The 27921-nt window shown below is 38.0% G+C and overlaps 1 protein-coding gene across 8 annotated transcripts in view; it reads right to left on the minus strand.

The window, feature by feature from the left end:
* Akap7 (A-kinase anchoring protein 7) overlaps positions 1-13843 on the minus strand; it is a 124396-nt gene extending 110553 nt beyond the window's left edge. Inside the window, exons 1-3 of one of the 8 annotated variants that reach the window (XM_078019131.1) lie at positions 13462-13779; positions 5831-5962; positions 1022-1057 (exon numbers count right to left, since the gene is read on the minus strand). In XM_078019131.1, coding sequence (XP_077875257.1) covers positions 1022-1057; positions 5831-5962; positions 13462-13705 — 412 coding nt within the window. In that variant the 5' untranslated portion in view covers positions 13706-13779. Of the gene's footprint in view, positions 1-1021; positions 1058-5830; positions 5963-13461 lie in introns of all 8 variants that reach the window. The other 7 variants (XM_078019129.1, XM_078019132.1, XM_078019136.1 and 4 more) reach the window with 7 other exon arrangements.
* Positions 13844-27921: the final 14078 nt, after the last annotated feature.

Consider the following 27921-nt stretch of genomic DNA (forward strand, 5'->3'; position numbering starts at 1 on the left):
ACAGAATAGCCAAAACAATCCTTAGAAAGAAGAGTGAAGCAGGAGGCATCACCATATCAGACCTTAAACTATACTACAAAGCTATAGCAACAAAAATGGCATGATATTATTGACATGTAGACAAATGGTACAGAATAGAAGACACAGAGATAAATAAACACAAAAATAGTTATCTAATACTAGTATTAGAAACATACATTGGAGAAAAGATAGTCTCTTCAACAAATGGTGCTGGGAGAACTAGAAATCCATATGCAGCAAAATGAAACTAAACCCTTATTTCTCACCATGCACAAAACTCAACTCAAAGTGGACCAAAGAACTAGGAATTAGACTAGAGACCCTGTGTCTAACAGAGGAAAAAGTAGGCCCAAATCTTCATCACATCGGATTAGGCTCCAACTTCCTTAATAAGACTCCTAAAGTTCAAGAAGTAAAATCAAGAATTAATAAATGGGATGGACTCGGACCTGGGGTGGTAGCTCAGCAGTAGAGCACTCGCCTAGCACATGTGAGGTGCTAGGTTCAGTCTTCAGCACCACATAAAAATAAATAAATAAAATAAAGGTATTGTGTCCAACTACAACTTAAAAAAATAAAAATAAATAAATAAATGGGATAGACTCAAATGAAAAAGCTTGTCAGCAAAAGAAACAAACAATGAGGTAAACAGAAAGCCTACATTTTGGGAACAAATTTTTGCCACACATGCATCAGATAGAGCACTAGTCTCCAGGATATATAAAAAACTCAAAAAACTTAACACAAAATAAATAGACAATCCAATCAATAAATAGGCTAAGGACCTGAACAGACACTTCTAAGAAGAAGGTATACATTCAATAAACAAATATATGAAAAAATATTCAACATCTCTAGTAATTAGTTTTTTCCTAGTAATTAGAGAAATAAAAATCAAAACTACTCTAAGATTTTATCTCACTTCAGTCAGAATGGCAGTTACTAAGAATACAAACAACACTAAGCGTTGGCGAGGATTTGGTGGGAAAGGCATACTTACACACTGCTAGTGGGACTGCAAATTGGTGCAACCAACCTGGAAAGCAGTATGGAGATTCCTCAGAAAATTTGGAATAAAATCACCATTTGACCCAGCTATCCCACTCCACCATCTATACTCAAAGGATTTAAAATCAGCATACTATAGTAATGCAGCCACATCAATGTTTATAGTAGCTAAATTCACAATAGTTAACTGTGGAAGCAACCTAGATGCCCTTCAATAGATGAATGGATAAAGAAACTGTAATACACACACACACACACACAACACACGATGGAATATTACTCAGCATTAAAAAAGAATAAAACTATGGCATTTGCAGCTAAATGGATGGAGTTGGAGAATATCATGCTAAGCGAAGTAAACCAATCTCAAAAACTTATCTCTCTGATAAGTGAATGATGATCCATAATGGGAGGTGGGAAAGGAACTTTGGGCAAAGAGGAGGGAGGGGTGAGGAGGGGGCATGGGGGGCAGGAAAGATGGTGAAATGAGATGGACATTATTACCCTAGATACATGTATGATCGCACATGTGGTGTGATGCTATACCGTGTACAACCACAGAAATGAAAAGTTGTGCTATAATTGTGTACAATGAATCAAAATGCATTCTGCTGTCACATATACCTAATTATAATTAATTAATTAATTTAAAAGTAAAAAAAGAAGATACTGAGAAAAAAACGAAAAAAGACTCTGAAACTGACACATATATTTGTGATTAAAACTTTTTAAAATTTTAAACTCAAGGGCTGGGGTTGTGGCTCAGTGGTAGAGTGCTTGCCTAGCATGCATGAGGCACTTGGTTCAATCCTCAGCATCACATAAAAATAAAACAAATATATTGTGTCCACCTAAAACTAAAAATTAATATTAAAAAAAATTAAACTCAATTATAAGGTTTAAAACTCAATAAGTATATTATGAATTAATGTATCTACTGACTTTTATTCAGCTCTTGGTTGCTTTTGTGGGGATTTTGATATTGTTCTTCTGGCTTTTGTAGTACTAGGAATTGAACCAAGGGCCTTGAGCATACTAGGCATGTACTCTACCACTAAGCTACATCCTCAGCCCCTTTTATTTTGAGACAGGGTTTCACTAAGTTGCTGAAGCTGGCCTTGAACTTGCAATCCTCTTGCCTCAGCCTCCCAAATAGCTGGGGTTACGGGCATGCTACTGAGCCCAGCTAGTCTTTTCGTTGGTCTTTTTGTTTGTTTAACAAGGGAAGAGAAAGGATAGCAACTATTTGTATTATTTGAGACAAATACTTTCGTCTCAAGTCTTTCATAATAAAATCTGGAATTGTCATGAGCTGAGTAATGAGACTTTGCTCAATGATGGACTACATATATGATAGTGGTCTCACAAGATTATTTTGTCCAGTGATACCACAGCCATGTTAGTTTGTGTATATATATTCCATGATGCTCACCCAAGCACAAAATTGCCTACTAAGGCATCTTTAAGGACTTATCTGTTGTTAAGTAATGTATGATTGTATGTGATATATGCATCCCCTGTTAATTATGGAAAGACACTAAACACAATTTATCTTTTTAAAACTGACTCAGAATAATCATTTATTATATGAGGTGCATACCAAGATTCAGTATTTGATACAGCACTTCTCTATAAAAATTTTGATAAAGTTTCAATTGATATCTTTGAATATTTGAAGTATCTTTAAAGACAACTTAATAGTATTAGCTAGTAAATAACAAAACAATAATTTCCCATAACTGAAAAATCTCTAGTAACTATAAGATTAAAATTGTATGGAATTAGGGTTGTAGCTCAGTGGTAGAGTGTTTGCCCAGCACGTGTGAAGCACTGGGTTTGATCCTCAGCACCATATAAAAATTAATAAATAAAATAAAAGTATTGTGTCCATTACAACTAAAAAAAATTTGAAAAAAAAATTATGGACAAAGTAAAATAAGAATCAATCACTTCAACAAAAGAAGAACTGAATTCCACATTTAGGAAAGATGCAACTAAAAACCAACTCTCAAGTATTTTCCTTCGAATCTTGATTTAAATGTGGCTTAATAGTTAAGAACTGTGATTCTCTTAAGAGACTAGAGGTAATTAAATTAAAGCTCTCCAAGGTTCACACCGTGAAAAGCATACTAAACCATCCCATCTGCAGAATAGTGGCTCTCCACTGCAGACCTTCTCCATTCAACTTTCAGAGGCGGAGAAACAGCACCAGCAAACATTTTCCCATGGTTTACTGAGTTTCTAACCAATTCACCCAGACTGCCTCCCTGAGAGACAAGAGAGCTGTACAGGCCCAGGTCAGCCCCTCACTGATGCTGGATCTTCCCCTGGAACCCATCCAACCTGGGGCCAAACACATGGCAGAGCTGCACTGCCCCTCACCATACTCAAAGATTTTCTTTTGCTCACACAATATGGACAGTTTATTTCTAATATAGTTCTATAGTCTAATATATGATCCTAATGAATCTTATGTTCTAATATTTAGAACATTCTAATATATTCACAATTCTAATAAATGTCTATATATAGACATTCTAATATATGTCTAGTAAAATAATGTCTTCATAAGTAAAATGCAACAAAAAAATACAAAGGCCTGTTTGGCCAAACAGATCAAATGTCACCTGATAGCAACACTGCACCTACACTAAAGATGACACTGTCGACACTGAGATACTAATCATTTCAGGAGTTTTTCACTGGCAAGGATTCACCTTCCCATAATGTTCTCCAGTACTACTTTCCTCACTGCTCTGCCAAAGTTTCTATCAGAAAAAAATTTCCTGGAAGTTAACTCACAATTCCCACAGGCCAAAGAAAACCAAAGCAACCACAGGCAACAACCAGCAACCTGAGAATTTTAAGGTTGTTATCTACTACAAAAGACTGACTCAATTACCACTGTACTAAACATAAGAAGAACCCAGGTTAAGTCCCACTCAAGCCACATACTAATTATCCTGTGTTTTGGGCACAAAAGCTATTACTATATTTATTGTAAGGTTTAAAGGGTGACAACAACCTCCTAGTTCTTGTACATTTCTATAAAAATCTTACTTCACAAAAATTAGTAGGAGGGCTGAAGATGTAGCTCAGTGGTAAAGCATTTGCCTAATATGTGCAAATCCTTGGGTTCAAATATCCAGTGCTGTAAAAAACAATTTTAAAAAAACACCTAGTTACTAGTTTCTGGTTTGCAATAAATTTTACTATTTGTTCCTCGGTGTTATTTTAAAAAGCTATTATAAAAATCAGAGAATAAGTTGTCTCCAAATAAGGGATATGTTTCAAAGGTTTTGAAAAACAACATTTGTACATTGTTTTATGTTTTTAACTGCTTTCTTTCACACATTTCTTCTTTTGAAATGTATAGCAAACCCTATGAGATAAGCAAAAGAGTATTTACATCTACGTTTTAGTTAAAGAAGCAATGTCAAAGTCATGCAAATAGAAAATCTAATAACAATTCACAATATCCACTCAATAGATGAATGAATATAAAAACTGTGATATATACACATACACTCTGGAGTATTATTCATACATAAAGAAGAATGAAATTATGGTATTTATGGCATTTGCTAGTAAATAGATGGAAATGGAGACCATCATACTAAGTGAAATAAACTAGACTCAGAAAATAAAATAAAATAAATAAATAAAAGAAACTTTAATAATCAAAACTTAAAACACAAGTTTTCTGTATTTCCCACTATCCAACATTGCCTACATGTAAGTTGGAACTTGAGATTTGAAAATTTATCTTTCTAAAATGTAATCTTATACATGGTGATTTGGAATCTAAACTAGCCCACAAAAACATTTAGCTCATAAAGCCAAATCTATCAAAAAGTGGTATAGCACTATATAGTTGAAAATGGTGGAGCTGGGGTTGCTGCTCAGTGGTACAGGACTTGCCTAGCATGTGTGAGGCATTGGGTTCAATTCTCAGTACCACATATAAATAAATGAATAAAATAAAGGTTCATCAACAACTGAAAACATATATATAAATAAATGAATAAAATAAAGGTTCATCAACAACTGAAAACATATATAAAAATAGTTTTTTTTTTAAATCGTGTTTAGCGAACTGACCTGAACCCCTAATATACATGAATAACATTCATCACTTTTTTGGTAAGAAATATACTAAATCCTGTAGAAAAAAAATATCCTGCTTGCATGAAGGACTGGTGGCTCTTCCCTATGTTTACTTGCAGAAGCAGCTGTCCTTTTTAAAGTAAGAATGCAGGCCACATCTCCTTTGTTCTTTGTGGTCCCAATGACCATTGGTCTCCTTATCATTAGAGATATAAGAATGTGGTATCTATAGAATACCATTTTCTCTGTCAATAAGTGCATATTTAATTAAAGGTTTAACTATTTTCAACACTAACCTGGTAAGCTCCATGAGGGCAGGAATAATGCCTGTCTTCTTGTTCACCAATGGGCCCTCCTAATGCATAGCAAAGTGCCTGACCAGTATCAACAGCCAGTAAACATTTTTGTTAGATGAACAAATACTGCTGAAATTGGTAGTGGCTCCAGAAGAATTGAAGGAAGTTATTACAAACCATGAAATGACCTGGTCCATTATTTTCAAAAGTTAATAATAAACTATAGAAAGGCTAAAATGATGTATGTCTTTCTGTGACAGTTTTGACAACACATTAACAAATTAAAAACCCAAATTCAAAAACACAACAAATAATCAAAGTGACATAATTTAATGGAAAAGAAGCTATATTTACTATTCACTGCTTCTAAATACATGTTTATTTAATAAAGTACTTACTTTCATAATCATCTTTAATATCTATAGTAGCAAATGGCATGTTTATCAGAGAATCCACAGTACTGGCTTCAAATTCTTCTGACATTTCCTTTTTTCTTGACACATTTTCACTCTCACTGGAATTTATTCCTCCTTTAACACAACACAAGAAGAAAAATACATTATTTAACTTACTTTTAAAACTCATATCCTAAACCAAACCAACTCAGCTAGATGAATTAAATATAAATTAACATCTGTGTTTTAGTCAACTTTTTCACTACTGTACTAAAAAACTTGACAAGAACAATTTTAGAGGAGGAAGAGTTTATCTGGGGGCTCACAGTTTCAGATAACAGGCTCCATTCCTTGGGGCACAAGGTGATGCAGGACATCATGGCTGAAGAGTGTGTCAGAGGAAGGGGCCCAGGACATCACATCAGAAGCGGAGAGAGCCTCCACTCACCAGATACAATTTTTTTTTTATTGATTGTTCAAAACATTACAAAGCTCATGATATATCATCTTTCATACATTTGACTCAATTGGGTTATGAATTCCCATTTTTACCCCAAATACAAATTGCAGAATCACATCGGTTACACACTCACATTTTTACCTAATGGCGTATTAGTGACTGTTGTATTCTGCTACCTTTCCTATCCCCTACTATCCCCCCTCCCCTCCCCACCCATCATCCCTCTCTACCTCATCTGCTGTTGTTCAATTCTCTCCCTTGTTCCCCCCCCCCTTTCCCCTCACATCCTCTTCTATGTAATTTTGTGTAACATTGAGGGTCTCTTACCATTTCCATATGTTTTCCCTTCTCTCTCCCTTTCTCTCCCCCCACTCGTCTTTGTTTATATGACACAAAGGCACACCCTCAATGCCCACCTCTTCCAGCCATACCCTATCTGCCTTTAATTACCACTCAGTTAATCTCCATCAAGGAACACACTGATTGGGTTAAGGTTCTCAAAATCCAATCATTCATCTCTGAATGTTATTGCATTTTCTCACACATGAGCTTTTGGGAGACACCTAATATCTAAACCATAACAATCTGTTAAGAAAAGTACTATTTGTATTCAAATATATTGTAAAATTATTTACATAAACATTATTTACACCAGATTCTATATTTTTATAAGTGTAATTTTACATTAAACAACAACTTTCTAAATCTTTAATCATTTTGTAAAGCACAGTATTCAACTCAGGGCTAGATGAAGACAGTCAATAATTCTCAAGAGCTTTCATAGTTATACTTCCTTATTTCTTTTTTAAATGTCTTTAATAGTGCATTATAGTTATACGTAATAGTGGGATTCATTTTGACATAATCATACATGCATGGAATATAATTTGCTCCATTTCAGTCTCCAGTGCTTCTACTTTCCTTCCCCTCCTCCCGTCCCCTATTCTTCTATTCTATTCCTCCCCCTTCTTTGACTCTGCTGGTCTTCAATATTTCTAAAGTTACATTTTTTACATATCTTTGATAAACAAGCCAACAATATTTAGTCACTCTTTTCACAATTATTTTTAATAATGTCACTTATGTGTTTGAATTCTTTTTACCTTTCATAAAGATTTTTAAGTTGTTTCTCACCATTATTACACTTAACATTGGAAATCCAGCTAAAAATATGTAGCCCTAAATATGCAGTTTTGGAAACTCAATTGTGAGAAGCACGTGATCTGACAGTTTCCCAAACAGCTCTCCCATGGTCATGCACTAATATTAAAGTCACATTTCACATTTGTTTTTCATTTTCTTGTTAAGGATGGAATATTCACATATTTTAGGTGGAGACTAAGGGGGAAAAGGCATCTGTTTAAATTTATAAAATTGCTAATTTTATCAGTTGGTGGTCTCCCCAGTACCACTATTCTCCACACCTTTATTGACACACAAATGTTATCTATAATAGATTGAACAGAATCCTGGGATATTTCATGTATTTATTAAAGGTTGATTTACCATTTGAAATGTTAAATTTATTTATTTCATTTCTTTCATTCTTTGCAAACTTTTGTTTTCAAATACAATACCTGCAAGACACTTTCCATTAAGGATATGGTTTACAATATGTAACATGATGACTATGGTAACAGATTATAGTTAATGTCTAACAAAATTATAAACTTTTATTGCAATTAAAGTCATTCTCATTGTTCTCTCTCTCTCTCTCTCTCTCTCTCTCTCTCTCTCTCTCTCACACACACACACACACACACACACACACACACTCTTACCAACATACCTGTTTGCTGTTTGTTGTTTAAAAAAAGCAACCCAAAAGAACTTTTTAAAAAAGTTCAATGTCATAAAATAGTAGGAGCACTTTTTTTTTTTTTTTGTATTAGGGATGGAACTCAGGAGTACCTTACTACTGAGATACATTCTCACTCCCTTTTTTATTTTTTATTTTTAGACAAGATCTTGCGAAATTGGCGAGGCAATCCTCCTATATCATCCTTTGAGTTGCTGAGATTATAGGCATGCAGTACTATTCCCAGCAGTAGTACATTCTTAAAATGTTATTTATACAGTTCAAATATTAGGAAGTATGAAAGGCTGGCACATTGTTTGACAATCTTTAGTCTACTATAAGTCTTCTCATACACTCACAAATATTTTTAAAATATGAGAACAACTTTGTATTCTAAGCTTGCATTTTAAAAATATAAATTCAGTTTAAACTTAAAAGTTTAAATAGACCAATACATATCTTGAAACTCTGGGCAGAGGCAGCTACACATAAAGGATCATCACTGCCCATGTACCTTCACTTGAAAAGTCTGCAACAAAAAAGTACTTGTAACAGGGCATGGTGGTGCACATCTGCAATCCCAGCTATTCAGGAAGCTGAGGCAGGAGGATCACAAGTTCAAGAGCAGCTTGGGCAACACAGTGAGACTCTATCACAACATAAAAATAAAAAGGGCTATGTATTATAAAGCATCATATGGAGCCAAAGCAACCACAGGGTTCTGCAGCATTCAGTCCCTGTGATCCCACAGGAAGGATTTCAAGAATGTAGCACAAGCTGAAAGTAAGGCACACAGCACAGGACTGGAGTGGACTGTCTCCTGAGAGAGTGAGAGAGCTCCTAAGAGAGCTCTTACAGTCTGGGATTTTAGGGAGATTGGGCCTCTTTCTTCTTGTCTTATTTTCTCACAGCCCCCTTTTGATTAATAAGTGGTTTATTACCATTTTTTAAATTTTGTATATATATAGCTATAAAGGACTGGGGATGTAGCTATGAGTTAGAGCATCCCTGGGTTCAGAACTGCAAAGAAAAATAAATAACATGAAAATAAAAATAAACAATGCTGAATGAAAATCACAACCAAAAGCAGTAAATCCAACTGTTGTTTTCCTTATTTATTCTCAATCTGAACATGTCTAAAGACATGAAATTGGCCCATCTAACACTGGCATTTCAATACTAGTTCCCAAGTCCATCTGCCACTTAGAAATAGACATTCCCTGATTGGGTGGTAGATTTATATTATTTTTCAAAATTCTGCAAAAAGCAATATGCATTCAGTTGAAGCCATACTTCAAATTTTGAATTCTGAACTCTTAGGGGTATAGTGCTCGCTCCTGATGCCAGGCAATGACCATAAGCCTCAGTTCACAGCCAGCCCACAGTCTTGTGAGGAAACAGGAACTCTCTATAGTGCACCTGCTGCCAGGGTTAGGCGTATTAAATACATTTTCCACTTACAATGGTTGCAACACCTGATGGGTTGTTGAGGATAATCCCATCATAAATTCAGGAGCAGCTATATAAGATGCTTGGCAATATGTGAGATAAATAATAAAACTGACTTCTGGGTTTTAATAACATATTTTGAAGGCAAGAAGATTTAATACAATGATAAATTAAATTAAGACTTTTTGAATTAAACATTCTTGAAATAGTTTAATTTTTAGTTTATCTTAAATTTTCAACAGTAAGAAAGCAAGTACCCACTGGATTACTGTCTATATCAAGGAGAGAATCACACGGTGACATTGATGACAACCATTCCATTTGAATGATTCAAGGAAGAACTAGAACTGTAATTTGGTTCAATTTCTAGTACTACCAGAATCACCTACGGATTTTTTTTTTCATATTTATTTTTTAGTTGTAGTTGGACTCTATATCTTTATTTATTTATACGTATTGCTGAGGATCGAACCTAGGGCCTTGCACATGCTAGGTGAGCACTTTACCACTGAGCCACAACCCCAGCCCTCACCTAAGGATTTTTTTAAAAATCATCCCAGACCAATTAAAGCAGAATATCTGCAGATCAGCCCAGCCCAGCAGCTGGCATTTTTTTAAAGTCCCACAACACATCATATATGGACATTTGTCCATTTTCTCTACTAGATTCTAAGCTACAGTGACCATATAATTTATCACTGAAAACAAGGGACTTTGGAAAGTGAAAGGGGGAACTTTCATAAATTCCACCCCATCAGTAAGTGTGGTCCCCTACTGTGAGCTGCCAGGTGCCCTATTTTACTCTCCTTTGATTCCTCCATTCCTGGCAGAGTTTAGCTCATGGTAGGTGCTCTATAAATTTTTACTGAATGTACATGCACACTGCATATACATGTGCATATACAATATATATACACATATATTAAAATTAATGATATAATTATAATTTATATATATATATATTTATATATGTATATGTGTGTGTATGGTATGTATATATATATCAACAACACATTTGGAACTGGTTAATAAAGCACTTGGGCTCCAGTGCAATGCAGTTATCTCAATGCCCATGAAAACTAATTCCTAGTATTTCACAGTAGTCTCAGCACATCACAGCTTCTCTCATTTTCACAGGATGGATGGAGGAAAGGTACTACCATTCCACTGGACATAAAAGCAAAAACTAAGAAAAAGAAGAAAAACCAAGAGAAAAAAAAAGCATAATATGACTTGCTCAACATCTTTCACCATCTTATTAAATAAAGCACATTAAATTCAAATACAATATTGTATCAAAATTAACAGGAGTCAAGGACTTCAAATATAAAACTCTTTTATTGTTAAAGAATTAAAATAATTTTTGTAAATATCACTTATTAACTGAAAAAAATGCCACTTACATGTAAAAGTCTTTAAAAAAAAAAAAAAAAAAACTACTGATCACTCTATTGAACAATGATTCTCAAACCGAATATCCGGAACCTTCCTCCAGTTCCCTAAGCTCTAGGGTTTGAGTAATGGTTGACAGGTATAAATTAAATATATTTTTCCTTTCTACATCTTCTTTTACAGAAGGTATAAACCTTTTGCTTTTGAGAATTTCCTTTTAAAAAACCTACTCTCAAATAAAACATTTAAAAATATAAATTCATTGCTTTGACAGTTTTTAAGTCTCCTAAAACTTAACCTACCTATAATTAAAATAATTTTTTGTACAAATCCAAATAAAAGTTACATAAAATTTATTAATAACATAAAGATGAGGTGAAGCTGGTAAACTCATACTACCACACCAACCAACAAACATAGACTTCAGGCCAGGCAGGGCTAGAGAATAACTTTAGAGAGTAAATAATTTAATTTTCACTACTATGCTACTATGATAGCTAATTAGGTAACTTGCCCAGTGGTAAACTTATCAGAATCAGGGGCTGGTATCTGAATCCAGTCACTGAGGCAGAAAGATGCCAAGTTCAAAGCCAGCCTGGGAAACTTAGGGAGACTTGTCTCAAAATAAAAAATAAAAAGGACCAGGGATGTAACCTAGTGAGAGAGCACATCTGAGTTCAATCTCCAGTACTGTTAAAAAAAAAAAAAAAAGAAAGAAAGAAAAGAAAAGAAAGAAAATGTGGAACAACTTAAATGCCTAATGAATGGTATTGGCCAAATTATATTGCTATCTTGTGTGCATGCACAAACATGTAACAATGAATCCTACTATTATGTACAACTATAATGCACCAATTTTAAAAAATAGGAAAACCATTTACAACAAATATTGACTCTAAAAAGTGGATATAAGGACTGGGGTTGTAGCTCAGAGGTACTAGCACTTGCCTAGTAATGCACAAGGCCCTAAAATCAATCCCCACCACTGCTAAATAAATAAATAGTGGATATAAAACTACAAAACTGAGTATGCTCTTAAGACTTACCCTTATTTGGGAAAAGGCAAAAGGAATGACTTAATCAAAGACCAACAGAGGAAAAAAAGGACAGATGATAGCTTATCCACTGTCATACAAACCTGTTTCCTATTTGAGCGATAAACTACAACTGCATTAGGCAGGCGGACTCCAATCAATGTACTAAACACTATCTATGTTCCTCATCGCCAAAAGAAAGGGGTAATGCCATCCATTCTAGCCTTGGCTTAGCTACTAAACATAATATTATCTTATGTCTTGATAAACATTGAAAGCTGTGTGAGTCAACAAAAAGCCTGACCATTCCCATCATAAAAAGGGAACAAAACGAATCTAAATTACTAGGGAAAAACAAAATACTACTATCTAAAAGAGAATGCAAGAAAACAGTAACCTCCACAAACATCTTTAAGTTTTTAATATGACTAAGGAAGCCAGGCACTGTAGCACAGGCCTGCAACCCCAGCAATTTGGGAAGCTGAGGGAGGAGACTGCAAATTGGAGGACAGCCTCAACAACTTAGACCCTGTCTCAGAAGAAAAAATAAAAAGAACTGTGGATGCAGCTTAGTGATAAAGTATCCCTTGGCTATACACACACACACAAACATACACACAGAGAGAAACATACACATACACACACACACAGAAAAGACATATATATATATATATATGCTATCAGCATTAAACAAGGAAGTGAGTGAGTCCTATCTAAACAAACTCCTTCCTTTCTCTCATGCATATACTACCCCTCATCCTATAAATGCATCTATAAAACTGCATAACTTGGGCTCTAACCACAAGGTGCGAATCACTCCATCTGCAAGACAACTGTAAACATACACTAGTTAATGCCTATTTAATAACAAATTTTAATGTTTATATTTTTATACATGTATAATATAAAAATCTTGCAGAAGAGCCCTTTTCTCTAATTGCTTTTAGTTCTTTCAACTAGTTCAGTTCCTATAAAACGCTGACCCAAACTGGAAACTCATTCTGGGAGCTAAGGCAGACTTGGCGCCAGTTTTAAAAAGGTCATTTCCAAACCTGGAATAAAATCCCAAATGAAACAGTAAGGTGGTTCAGGTGTTTAATATCTATCACAGAAAATAAAATGATATTGCTGGGTTTTGTTTAGCACAAGAGCACAGTAGGATGGGATGTGCTGGGGAGAACTTTGTGCTAAGGGTCAAAAGATCAGAAAGCGAGAAACAAAAGCGAAACTTCGGGATGGGTTCACCCCCACTCTTTACTACATTGGTGCCTACAAGGGGTGCCCTGAAACGCTGCGCTACGAGCAGCGCTGCCCACCCGGTTGCACGGGGTTCCCGGTGCTACGGGGGTCTCCTAGAGGGAGGGAGAGGGCATTCGGAGCTGGCGGGCCCCGGGCCGCGCTCTCCCCGAGGCAGGACCGCCTAGGCTGAGCGCGGCGCGGGCGCGCGCGTACGCGCTCGCGGCTCCGGCAGACCCTGGCCCGCTGGGCAGCCCGCTCTCACCCGCTCCGGGGCGCTCCATGGTCGAGGGGCGAGAGGGTGGCGCGTCAGGGCCCGCAGCGGCGGGCTGACGCAGCGGCCGGGAACAGGGAGGCAGGCGGAGGCGGAGGCCGGGGCGGGGCCCGGCGCCTGCCCGAGGCGCGCGGGGGCGGACGGCGGGAGCGCGGGCTGCGGCAGCCAGGCTTGCGGAGGCGCGGAGCCCCCCGAGCCGCAGCCCCCGCGGCAGCAGCACCTGCAGCCGCTGCATGCCAGCCCGGGCGCCGCGACGAGCCGGAAGGGGCCGGCCCGGTTCTCCGGTGGTACCCGGATTGGGGCGAGCGACGCGGGCCGCGCTTGCGGAGGGCGGGGGAGCCGGGGCCGCGACCCCGGGGCCACCGCAAGCTCCGGGCCCGCTCTGCTGCCAGGCTGGTCGCAGCCAGCCCTCCCGAGACCGGTGGCCGCTGGCAGCCGCTGGCAAACCTCAGTTATTTCCTGTGGCGCGGCCTTTCCTGTCCCACGCTTTGAGGGGCAAGATTGGGACTTGGCTGGGAGCATTCCTGACCCGCTGTCTCCTGAGAACCCCTGTGTTTAGTTTTGCAAAGAGCTATGAAAACAGTACTGATTGCAAAATATTTGGGAAAAGCGAGATGTACAAGAACGAGACCTTACACATCTGTATGTCGGAGATATTTTATTGGTTTTGTTTTTTTAAAAAAGCCAAATTGGGACAAAGACTGAAATTTTTAATAACGGTTCTTTACCTAGAAATTAAATGGAAATGCACTGGTTTTTGCAGAATAAGATACTGATGTGAGTAAAATGGGAGAAAAGGAAATTTACTTAGTGTAAAATAATGATAATAATATTAATAATCATCCCCTTGCAACAGAATGCTACTAATGTTGCTGGATTTTTTGCTTTGTTTGCTTTTGGTATCAGGGATTGACCTCAGAGGCACTTTACTACTGAGCTACATCCCCAGTCCTTTTTTTTTTATTTTTTATTTTGAGATAGGATATCCCTAAATTGCTGAGGCTGGCTTTGAATGTCATTCTCCTGCCTCAGCCTCCTGAGTAGCTAGGATTACGGGCCTGTAGCCTAGTCCGGAGAGCAAGGCCTACTGGGTTTCTTTTTGGTGTTGGGGTTTTTTTGTTTGTTTTTTTGTTTTGTGGGTTTTTGTTTGTTTGTTTGTTTTTGTTTTGTTTGGTACCAGGGATTGAACTCAGGGAGAGCCATATCCCCATACATTTTTTTATATTTTATTTAGAGAGGGTCTGGCTGAATTGTCAAGGCTGTCTTTGAACTCGGGATCCTCCTGCCTCAGCCTTCCCAGCTGCTTGGATTTTAGGCATGTGCCACCCCACCGGGCTTCTTTTTGTTTTTAATGTAAAGAAACCCATCCAGGAACAAGAAAAATTAATTAGGGTAGCCCTTTACCAACAATAATGCCCCCTTTGTCCCCTTGATCCTCATTCTGGGGATTGAATCTAGGGGCACTCTACTACTGAGCTGCAACCCTAGCCTTTTTATTCTTTATTTTGATACTGGGTCTCACTAAATGGCTCAGGCTGCCCTCTTACTGGTATCCTCCTGCTTGAGCCTGCAGAATTGCTGAGATTTCAGGCCTTGGCTGCCATCATGCAGGGAACAATATTCACTAGTCCTGAGTGCACCCTACAATGGGGATGGAAACAAAAACCCCTGTGCAACCACGATAGTGGCCCAAAGACCATATACTAGCCAGACTTGTAGGCTCATACCTTTAATCCCAGTGACCGGCTGGAATTTATTAAGGCAGGAGGGATTATTAAGAAACTTCAGGTGCCCATGTAGCCCAGTAGAAGAACTTATCTAGCATGCTGTGGGCCCTGGGTTCCATTCCCAACACCTGAAAAAAATTAAAATAAAAAATAATTATACAGGAGCAACTTTCTGCCCTCCCCTTTTCTGCCTAAAAGTAGAACATAAATTTCCCTTTGTAAAGGTTCCTTAATTCATTAATTTCCATTTTTAAAAGCATACAGCCCTCCCATGCCAGGAAGTAGAAAACACCTTACCTACAAAAGAAACCCTACTAAACCAACTTTCATTTACCATACATTTCCCACTCACCTTCCCACAATTTACCCCCCCTCCCATCCCCAACCCCTTTTCCCTTTGTCTAGTCCCTTTACTTTCTCACCCTAAGGCTCTAGATCTAACTGTCTTTTGGAATTTTTTACATCTTTCCTATGCATCACCTATGTGTATTTATAAATAATCCTTTTCTCCTGTTCTTATGTCCATTTAATCTGCATGTCCCAGCCACTGAACCGAGAGGGCAGGGGAAAGGGTGTTTTCCTCTCCTACAAGATATACCAAGAGAAATATGAGAATTTCATTCTCTACCTAAGCAGGAACATCAGCCTGAGTGCTACCCATTGTCCACCACCAGTTTTATGAATATAGAGTCTTAGCCGATACCTCTCATGTGGAGGAAAATTTGAATTACTCAAATCCTGAAAAAGAGGTTTTTAACAGAGCTTCTTTGAAAAAGGACTGGGGCAGGGACAGTAAAAGGTGAGACCTGAACATCTTATTGTGCCAAAAAGCAGACAAATGGAGACTATTAAAACCACAGGAAATAGCTTGAAACAGCTTTCTATGAGCGAATGGGAGACCATCTGACTCAAAAGAAGAGCAAAGCCAGGGATATGGTGATGCACGCCTATAATCCCAGTGATTTAGGAGGCTGGGGCAGGAGGATTTCAAGTTCAAAACCAGTGCCAGCAACTTAGTGAGGCCCTAAGCAGCTTAGGGAGACCTTATCTCAAAATTAAGGAAAAAAAAAAAAAAAAAGGACTGGGAATGAGGCCCTTATAGCAAACAGTCCAGGTTCAATCTCTAGTATGAAAAAAATTAATTAATTAAAACTAATTATTATGATGCATTCAATATATAAGACCTATGAACCCATACTTGTATCTTTCTTTTTTCTTTTTTCTTTTTTTTCTTTTCCTTCTTGTACCAGGGATTGGACACTCGACCATTGAGCTACATCCCCAATCCTGTTTTGTATTTTATTTAGAGACAAGGCCTCGCTGAGTTGCTTAGGGCCTCACTAAGTTGCTGAGGCTGGCTTAGAACTCATTATCCTCCTGCCTCAGCCTACTGAGCCACTGGCATGTGCCACCATTCCCAGCCTTGTATCATTTTTAATACTCATATGAGGAAATGAACAAGCATTGGGCATGACTATTACACCAACTCCTTAGTCACATTACTTTGAGAATTGATAACTAAAGGGAAAGAATTAAGCATTTACCTGGCTTTTTAGGAAAAATGGTAGTAAGGGAAAACTGGTTTTAACAGAAGACTGTCCAATAATAAATGTCAAGTTCTTTGTAAAAAATAAAAATCTTACAAGGATTATTAAATTTCTGTATTAGTGCTGATTTCCTCTAACCTTAACATAGCCTCAGCACCACTTAGCAGTAATAAAATGTGATTTCTTCACCACATCAGTACACTGAAGTGGCTTACTGATGTTATAGGAGACCAGGGCTGTGGTCAAGACCTGCTGGAATTGTCAGTGACCTCTGGGGAACAGTGCCTGGCCTTACCCTGTGCCTGAGTTAGGCGCCCCACCTGTGGGCTTCTATACACCTGTGCCCATCCTGACTATCCCTACCACATTTTTCTGCTCCCCACATTATACATTATGTCCCTTGAAGGCAGAAACTATATTTTAAACTCTTTGTATTCCTAAGTGCATAGAAGTTGTTCAATGACTAGTTTAATGAATAAATAAAAACATTTATAAGCACCATAAATGTTTATTTAGTGCTCAGAATTATCAAAAAAGAAAGCAACATACCAAAGTAAATTTCAAGGAAGGAAAGAAGTAAGTGAGGAAGAGAGGAAATTATTAAGAACATCTTAAAGCTTATAGCTCTAGTGCAAAGCTAAAAATTAGCTGACATTAACATCTAAATCCTGATATTTGATACCTAACCACGCCAAGATTACAATCCCTTGTGAAATCCCTCTAAAATGCATCTGGGTTCCAACCAGTGCCTGGCATCACTGATAAAGCATTTCAAGCTGCCACCCATTACCAATCCCTGCCTCACTGAACTCTGCTGGTCCATTTTGGCATCAGAAAGCCCTCTGTCCTCACCAGAGATCATCTGCCTGCTGATTCACCAGACCACAATGGAGTCTAGGATAATCTCTTGAAAATGGGGGGAAAAAAAATCCTCCTTATACCTTACAGTCTGTTAGCAGCAGGGCTGGGTGGGAGATAACACCGGACATTATTTGGACCTCTAAGAATTCATTGACATAGTAAGTTCCTTTACATACACAGCCCTTTTCTCCCCAGAGCATGATGTACACTGGACCTGAAGGGTTCAGCGTTGAGCTACCACATTGTTCCTGTACCATGACCCATCTCTGACCTTCAGGGCTTGTTGCTAAATTGACTCATTCCTCCTGACAGATTACTTTCTGTATGGCAAACTCTCTGTTCAGGTTCTTCTCTTTTTTGATCTGGTCCTGATCCCATGAATTTCTACCAAAACAGTTGGCCTTGTTTTAATTCTTATCCTAGGAGGAGATTCCTTGGTGCCTCATTTAAACTAGAGCTGCATATGGTTTCAAAAGAGGGTGAAGTCATGCAGTTTTATAAGATATTGTCAAATATCAGTACAAAGCCATCTAGGATCCTTGGTAATTCAGGGCGACTCTAGATGACATTTCATTTTATTGGAGGGGGAGCATTAAAACATGTATAGTTTTCAACTAGTATTTTAATATAACATTTTTATACTCATCTTAAGGATTTTATTATCAGAGCCAAAGACACTATATTCCTTTGTCATAGCATCTATGGTGAGTAACATTCTTAAGAAACCATTACCCTTTTGTGTCTGTGTGCACCTAGATACTGAGGGTTAAATTCAGGATCTCATGCTTCGTAAGCATCTGTTCTGCAACTGATACACCCCTGGCCTCTATTCCTATTTAGTAATAGATTTATTTCAATAGCCAGACACAGTATAATGATTTAATAATATTAAGAGTTTTTTTTTTAGTACCAGGGACTAAACCCAGGAGTGCTCTACAACTGACCTACATCTCTAGTCCTTATTTATTTATTTATTGTGACAGAGTCTCCCTAAATTAATGAGGCTAGCTTTGAACATGCAGTCCTCCTGCTTAGACTCCCGAGTCCCTGGGATTACAGTCTTATACCACCAATGCCCAGCTAGGATTCAATATTTTAAGTTATTTTAAATAGTTTTTATTGCAATTCTAAAATTCTATTTTTTAAGTAACTTGTGTTGTTTTATAAAATTTTTAAATTCAGAAAACCTCATGGAATAAAATTAAAAGTTATCTATGAGCTGGGTGTGGTGGTGTATGCCTGTAATCCTAGTGTCTTGGGAGGCTGAGGCAGGAGAATCATGAGTTTAAAGCCAAGCCTCAGCAATAAGCACTAAGCAACTTAGTGAGACCCTGTCTCTAAATAATATATAAAATAGGGCTGGAGATGTGGCTCAGTGGTCGAGTGCCACCAAGTTCAATCCCTGGTAACAACAACAACAACAAAAAAAAACAAAAACGTTATCTATGAAAGGGAGTGTAGTTCAGTGATAGAGCATTTGCCTCGTATGTGCAAGGCCCCGGGTTTGATCCCTGCCCAACTCCCCACACACACAATTTATAATATATCAACTAGAAGAAACTAGAAATATATCTCACTAGATACATATGAAGATATATATATATATATATATGTACTCCTATAGCGTATATTTTATAAAAATTGAGTTGTGTTTGTATTAGTTAGGGTTCTCTAGAGGAACATAATCAAAAGGAAGTATAATTATAAAAAGGGGATTTATTAGGTTGACTTACACGACCAGAAGCTTGATAGTTCACAAGGCCCAGTTGCAGGCTGGAGAGCTGAAGGAACCAGTAGCTGCGCAGTCCAAGAGACTGAAGCCCCAGTAAAAGAGGGCTCAGTGGTACTACCCTAGTCTGAGACCAAAGGCTTCTGGAAAGTCGCTGGGGAATCACTGGCAGAGTCCACTTTGGAAGAGTGAAGAAGTGAGAGTCTGATATCCTTAGATAATAGCAGCAGCAATCAAGATCCGGTTCACGAAGAATCCAGCTTGCAACTGCTACTGCTTCCTAGTTCTTTTAATTTTTATATCATCCAAGCCATCATCTTATTGGATGGTGCTGCCCACGCTTAGGGAGTGCCACCATTTCAGTTGGCTCTCCTACATGCCAATCATTCATAGACACACCTTCATTGACACACCCAGAAACTTCAGGATCACTGGTATCTCTTAATCCAATCAAGTTGACAATTCAAATTAACCATTACAATGTTGCATATGACATTGTAATCTTTTTTCTCTCATCAACAAGTTTCTAATCTCATTAAGCATTTTTCTACATCATTATCTCAATTCTGCATATCAAATTTTCACATAAATGTACTAATTAACTACCTAGTGATTACAGTTGTAAATTTAAATCTTATTTAAATTTGTCTGCTTGTCTTTTCTCTCTTTTTTTTTTTTAATTTGATACTGAAGATTGAACCCATGGGTACTTTACTACTGAGCTACATCTGCAGCCCTTTTTATTTTTTGTTTTTGCGACAGGATCTCACTAAATTGCTTAGGGCCTCACTAATTTGCTGAGGCTGGCCTCAAATTTACAATTCTCCTGTCCCAGTCTCCTGAGTCACTGGAATTTCATGTGTGCACCATCTTGCCTGACTGTTTGTTTTTTCATTATTAAAAATAACTCTATGATTAATATTCATTCTGTAACTCTTTGAAAATATTTTATTATTTCCTTAAAATCAAATTCCCAGAAAGAGGCTTGATAAGTAAAAAATTATGAACCATTGTAAGGTTTTTGAAACATTGCCAAATTATCCACCAGAAATTCATGCAAAGTTACATACTTATTGGCAATTTTTGAAAGATTTTGAAAATTTACCATTTATAAATTCTTCCCTCATAAAAATGGTTATTTTAGCTCATATTTATTTGGCTATTAATGAATCTGAACATTGACTTGTTAGGTCTCAGAAAAATGATAGCCGAAAAATATGCTAACTTAAACTTCAAAACAAGAACACATGGGAGCAACAAATGTAGAAGAGGATTTTCTCTGAAGTTCCCTTATCCAAAGACCAGATCCACTACGTGCTCTCCACTGTAATGCTCTGCCTCACTACAGGCCCCCAAGCATGGACTGAAACTCCTGAAACAGTTACTGGACAGGGGTCTGAGGAGGTCCTCCAAGAGGGCAGGGGAATCTTGACTTGGTTCAGATGGGCTCTTGATTTATGCTGTTGAAAAGAATCTTAGGGACTGGGGGTATAGCTCAGTTGGTAGAGTGCTTACCTCTCATACACATGACCCCAGGTTCAATTGCTAGCACCCTCCCCCAAAAAAATAGGAGGGAGGATTTTAGGACATTTTGAAAGTAAGAAACAAGCAAAGATTTGTCAAAGACATCACAAAAGCAAGGTGCATGAGTAGTGATGCATCTAGGGTTGACTCCCTCACTAAATATGGAGTTTTCCTGGGAAGGAAAGTGCAGATTCCCAGGCAAGCTTTTGTGAGAACTGAATCCCATGTCAATCATTCGATATTTGGGATTCTATATTTCTTCTTGCTTAAGCAATCTAGCCATAAATCCATTTTGCACACATTGAATCTCATGGCATTTAAATTGATTATGCGTTTATGCTTTTGTTTTAATTGATCTGATACAAGTATATGCTGGAGGTTTTGTTCATCTAGCTAAACAGACAAGCATGGCTAGTCATGCTCATAAATCTGGGTCTCTATCTAGTAATGATCTCTTTTTGCGCTCTCTCTCTCTCTCTCTCTCTCTCTCTCTCTCTCCCCATCTATCTCAAAACCATGAGTCAAAAATAAATCTTTCCTCTTTTAATTTGATTACCTCAGGTATTTTGCCACAGCAAGGGAATGCTAACTAACACACCTGGCCACAAGTCCTTATATATTTGTAAAGTCTCATGATTATTAGGTATTTCTTTGTCCTTACATCCTCTTAATATACACCTATATTCAATATGTCCATGCTTTATTTATTCCTTATCAGTACATTACACATCTTAGTTCATTTGTCCTAATCTTTTATTTATTTATTTATTTATTGGTACTGGGAATTGAACTCTGGGGTACTCAACCACTGAGCCACATCACAGACCTATTTTGTATTTTATTTAGAGACAGGGTCTAACTGAGTTGCTTAGTGCTTTGGTGTTGCTGAGAATGGCTTTGAACTCACGATTCTCCTGTCTCAGCCTCCCAAACTGCTGGGATTATAGGTGTGTATGACCACACCCAGCTGTCCTAATCTTTTCTTCAATAACAGATGTGGACATTCTGTAACAATATAGCTAGTGAACATTATAGATCTCTAATGCAATTCTGTATTTAATCTGCTGCTATTTCATCAACCTTTGTAACTCATTTTGAATTTCAACTTGGCATCAGAACACCTCCAGGAAATTCAGCCTTAACTTCTGGGTTTAATTTATTCCTCCTAGGGGTGAATAGCTCTGATTCTGTTTCCAAGGTAACAATAAAAGTGAAAGGTTGTTTACCTGTCTAGATTTTCTTCTTAGTCCTAAGATCTGTACTTTTACCACCTACTTAGATCCTTATTAAGACTCCTTTGCTTAGAATATGTATTTTTATTCCTTATCACTCTTCTTAATTCCTTAAAAAAAAAAAAAAAGAAGAAGAAGACAAAGAAGAAGAAGAAGGGGGAAAAAAACTGAAGCAAACGGCCAAAGGATTTTTTTTTTTTTTTTTTTTTTTTTTTTTTTGGTCTATGTACTTACTTGAAGGTCTCAGCACCAAGTCCATTATTCAGGTCCAATGAATGTTCTCACTCTTCTCTCCCTGGAGTTTCTTGTGGCCACTCTGCCATCTCAACTTCCCCAGCAAATATCCACAAGAAAGCACTGCTTTCCTTTCCTATCTCTGAGACCCTTGCCATAGATGTAACAGGTAGAGTGACAAACTGTCCCAGTTTGTCCTGGACCTTTCAGTTTTAGCCCTATGTCTCAAGAAACCCTTCAATTCCATATAAACAGAGGCAGTTATCAACCAATTACAGATCAAGAGAAATAAAATAATAGGCCCAAAGGGTAAAGATTTCAATAGGCTAAGAGCCAGGAAAGGCTTGGAAAAGGAAGTAATATTTGAGACCGGTTTGACAATAAGTGGATTAAGAGCACTGAAGCATCAGGGATAAATACATTCCAGAGTTGCGGAGGCAGGACTGTGCAAGTAGGTGCAAAAGAGAGTGGGCCTACCAGTTCAGCTGTGTCAGGTGGCAAATGGCTGGGAGATAAAACTGGAAATTTAGGTTGGAACCAAAGTATAGAAGAGCTTAAATGCCAGGCTAAGCAACTGGGACTTTATTACCTAAGAACTGGAAATGTCAGCTAGGCACTGTGGCACATACTTGTAATCCCAGGGTCCGGAGGCTGAGGCAGAAGGATCCTAAATTTAAGGCCAACCTGGTCAACTTAGCTGGGCCCTGTCTCAAAAATAAAAAAGGGCTAGAAATATAATTCAGTGGTAGAGCACTGTAGGTTCAATACTTTGTATAGAAGACGGAGAAGGAAAAGAAAGAGAAGGGGGAGGAGAACTGGGATAGTTGGAGAACTCTGACCTTGGAACTGCCATAGTGAAGGATGAATCTGAAAGACACATATTTTAAGTCTGTGCAGGATTTATTATCGAGGGTAGAGAATTGATGCCCCAAGTCCAGCTAGTTCACTGTGATACTGCAGTGAGGAACAGAAATTTGAATAAAGGTATTGGTCTACATATCAAATAAAAGTGATAGATTTAAAAGATTACAAAACAATAGTGAGTACTCAACAATTGATAATGTGGAGAGAGAGAAAATAGGTTGTTTGTTACCAGTGCGTTAAAACTTGGGCTAAACTGAGTGCTCCTGGAGCAGCCCAGAAAAACAGAATGAGAAATGGGAGAAAGAAAGGAGCGAGTTCAGTGAGTAAGATAGCAGAGAGTGCTGACCAGTGGGGTCCTTCCCTGACCTCTCAGACATTTTCAGTAAAGGCAATAATTAAATTTACCAATTTTGGTGCTATTTTGGAAAAGGAGAGGACTGAGGAACAGAAACATCAAAGGACTGCTGTGCCTGAGGGTTTGGAGGTTCCTATGATTGTAAAAAAATTCAAAGAAATCTTAAGGAGATGGTTGGACAGGAAGACACTAAGGAAATTGAAATTTATAAGTGTACACACAATCACTGAAACTATGGGTGCAAATGAAGCCACTCAGGGAGGTGATATACAGAATTAGAATATTAGGGGGCTCTGTAGATGGAATGCTTTCAACCATCTTTGTGATAACAATATGAATCCTTCTTTAATATACTTCATCAACTAATTTATTACATACTAATTTACTATATACTTGTTACATCTCTTCTTTACTGGATAAGAATAAGAAATATCCACTGGTAGAATATTGGCATCAAGAACATTGTTTTTTTTTCTTTACCTTCAGCCAATGTATAAATTACTTATTATGAGATACATGCTAGTTTGTATTGCTACTAAGACAATGATGTCTTATATTGCTGATTTTGAGACAATTGCTGTTTTTACACACCAAAGAAGTTAATGTTCATGACCACATTTTGAGCAAATGCCAGGTTGGCAGATTAGTCTTAACAACTCTAATTAGGTTTCTTGAAATTGCTTAGTGCTAGGGATTCGTTTCTCATTAGGTTATCTTGCAATATTTCTTTCTATTTTTGGCATCATGTAAACCATCATCTTACTTTCCAATAGACCACTCCCTTCATGATTTGTTCTTTTTGTTATTCTCTAGTACGCTTGTATAATACTAAAATAAAAGTGTTAAAAACTATACTGAATCCCATTTTTTTAAAGTCATCCAGGTTATATATTCTTCTTTGTTGGTTTCATTGTCATGCCAGAAAGTAGCAATGCAGTTGGTTTACACTTCCCACTGTTGGGGCTGAATGTGTGTGTAGCTCAGTGGCTCTTGCCTAGTATGTGCAAGACCCTGGGTTCAATCCCCAGCACAACAAAAATTGTAAATAAAGGAAAATAAATAAGTAAATGAACTTGTCATTCTCCATTTTAATGTGTGTTCTCACTAATTTCTTAGGGCCTTGCTAAATTGCTGAGGCTGGCCTTGAACTTGTAATCCTCCTGCCTCAGCTTCCAAATTGCTGGGATTACAGGTATGCACCTCCATGTCTGGCTTCTTCAAAGTTTAATGTTCCTCATCAGTAAATGTGTCTGTTTCAGAGTCATTAGTATCATTTGACTTTGTTTTAATGCTCTGCAAAAACTGGTAAGAGTGTGAAATTTTGAACTCAATATAATGACTTGGGGCCACTATGTATATTTCTCTGGGGTTAGATTATAAAACCCTGTACCCTGATCTCTTCAGGAATTTCACAGAACATAGGTCACCACTTCAACTTTTCTTCTGGGTTCTAGGAATCTTTTTCTTACTGGTGTGTCTTAAGAGCAGTTTCTAGAACCACACCTGAGACTCCTCATGGGATTAGGCTCAGATTTGTTTGGGAAGACAAATGTCAGAGTGGAGATAGACTCCCCTGGGTGATTCTGCCTCCATGAGTGAGAGAGTAGTTCTTTCTCCTCCCTTGAAGTCCCAGTGAGTTTTAGCTCCGTAAAGAAACAGGCACTGTACACCTTTAGTATTAGTGGTGTGCTGGAGCTGCCTCAAGCCAGATTGTTGGTGCCAACTTTCAGTAATTTTGAGAACTGATTATTAACACTGGCTATTACTATCAAATAAATTATGTAAACTTATAATTAAATTATATTTAAAACTCTTGGGGCTGGAGCTGTGGCTCAGTGGTAGAGCTCTCACCTAGCACGGGCGAAGCACTGGGTTGGATCCTCAGCACCACATGAAAATAAATAAATAAAATAAAGGTATTGTGTCCATCTACAACTTAAAAAAATTAAAACTCTAATAATTTTAAAGCTCTTAGAAGAAAACATTGGAATCAATCTTTGTACACGTGTTAGGTAATAATTTCTTAACTGTGACAACAAATATGTAAATAACCAAAGAAAGGGCTGCGGACATAGCTCAGTGGAAGAGCACTTATGTAGCAGGAGAGTAGCCCTGGGTTCAATCCCTTACACTACAGACAAAGGAATGAAGGAGAGAATGAAGTAAGAAAGGAGGAAGGAAGAAAAGATAACTACATTGGACTTACTCAAAATCAAAATTTCATGCTTCCATGGATACTGAAACCAGATTTTCAGCCTCGCTGCTGTAGTGTTGCAGCAGAACCCAGCCACCTGCCACTTCTGTTTTTTTTTTTTTCTCAAAATGTTTGTTTTTTAGTTGTAGTTGGACACAATGCCTTCATTTTATTTATTTATTTTTATGTGGTGTGAGGCTTAAACCCAGGACCCCACACATGCTAGGCTAGTGCTCTACCACTGAGCCACAACCCCAGCCCTTCTTTCTGGGTTCTTGTCTCGCCAATTTGAAGAATGAAATCCATGGATGAAGAAGACTGAGCATAAAAGAGCTGGATTTATTCAAGTGAGAAGAGAAAACTCCTGCAAGACAAGAGGGGACCCAAGAGGGGATCCCACTTAAGTGTACTAAGGGGCTTCTATAGCTACTGGGTAGGAACATATCAATATCTATGCTAATCAGGTGTTTGAAAAGGGCCAAGGCTAACAGGTATTGGAAAAGTGTTAAGGTTATTGGTTTAGCCTGCAACATTCTGATTGGTTATTCTTCTGAGTCTATGGCCTTTACTTAGATCTTTCCTGCCTCCCTTTTCCCACTGCCCCAGGACAAAGGAGTTGCCTGGAGTGTTTGGAATATTCCCAATATATCTACAGATTATTTTCAAGGAGTAGCCTGTTCAGAGAAGCCTCTTTTGGGGGAAGGGGCATTTCCTTAACTGTTTGCCAGTTTGGCTATCTGTCCTAGCTTGTTCAATATCATCAAGAAAATGAGGGGCTGGGGGAGTACCTCAGTGGTAGAGAATTTGCCTAGCATGCACAGGACGCTGGGTTTGATATCCAGCACACACACGTGAGCATACACACACACACACACACACACACACAGAAAATGAAAATGAAAATACAACCGACATATTGGGAGAAAATATTAGCAAATCATATATCTGATAAACTTATATTTAGAATATATTTTTAAACTCTTATAAGCCAACCATAAAAAGATCCAAATAATCCAATTTAAAAAGCAAATAAAGGATTTGAGTAGACATTTCACCAAAGCAGATATACAAATGACTGATGAGCACATGAAAAAAATGCTCAACATCCTTAATTTTTCCAGAAAAATAAAAATCAAAACCACAGAAATACCACTTTGCACACATGAGGATGCCTATAATAAAAATGAACACTAACGTGTTGACAAGGACATGGAGAAATCAGAAAGTACAAAATAGGCAAATCTGTAGACACAAAAAGTGAACAGCCAGCTGCCTGAGTCTGGGAGAGGTGCATAGCTGTGTGTGGTTACAGGGGCTTTCGGTATGATGGAAGAGTTTTCTAAAATTATATCAGGGCGAGGCATGGTGGTGCATGCCTATAATCCCAGCTGCTCGGGAGGCTGAGGTAGGAGGAACACAAGTTCAAGCCTGGGCGACAAAGTGAGTTACCCTCCTTGGGTCTTATACTGCCTGCTTATCTTTGAGGACAGGATGCCTGAAGCCCAGAAGTTGCTCTTCAGGTGGGCTGGCTGAAACTGGTTGAACCTAAGACAACTCCAACTTCATTATAATAAGACATGAATATTTCTCCCCTTTATTAGCCACCCACCTTCCCCTTATTTCTTTTGCTCTCTGTGTATAACCTCCTAATCCCCAATAAATGGGAAGTTGATTGGTGAGTTTATCTCCCATTTCTCCTATTCTTGACCAAGAACAAAAGTCTCCTTCACTGCTCAATCAGTAGTTGGTTTTTTAATTTTTATTTTTTAATACTGGAGATTAAACTCAGGAGCACTTAACCACTGAGCCACAGCCTCAACTTCTTTTTATTTTATTTAGAGACAGGGTCTCACTGAATTGTTGAGGTTGGCTTTGAACTCAAGATTCTCCCATTTCAGCCTGCCACTGAGTTTACAGGTATGTACCACCATGCCTGGCCAACAGTGCTTGGTCTTGTTATTGATTTCACAATTATGAGAGAGTGGGGGAAAGGACCCATTTAGGGTCAAAAATTGACCACAGATTTGGTGACCCAGAGGGGAAATGCTCTGATAAGCCAGGCTTCCCATCAGAGAATTATTTCTTGTGAATAGAAAGCTGTCAATCCGAAATGAAGGAATGTTCATGTCTCTTATGAAGCTTGTAGGTTGTCTGGCAGTCACTCTAGCAGCTGTCTTAGGTCCA

Source organism: Ictidomys tridecemlineatus, chromosome 8 (assembly GCF_052094955.1).
Source record: "Ictidomys tridecemlineatus isolate mIctTri1 chromosome 8, mIctTri1.hap1, whole genome shotgun sequence".
NCBI classification, from domain to species: domain Eukaryota; kingdom Metazoa; phylum Chordata; class Mammalia; order Rodentia; family Sciuridae; genus Ictidomys; species Ictidomys tridecemlineatus.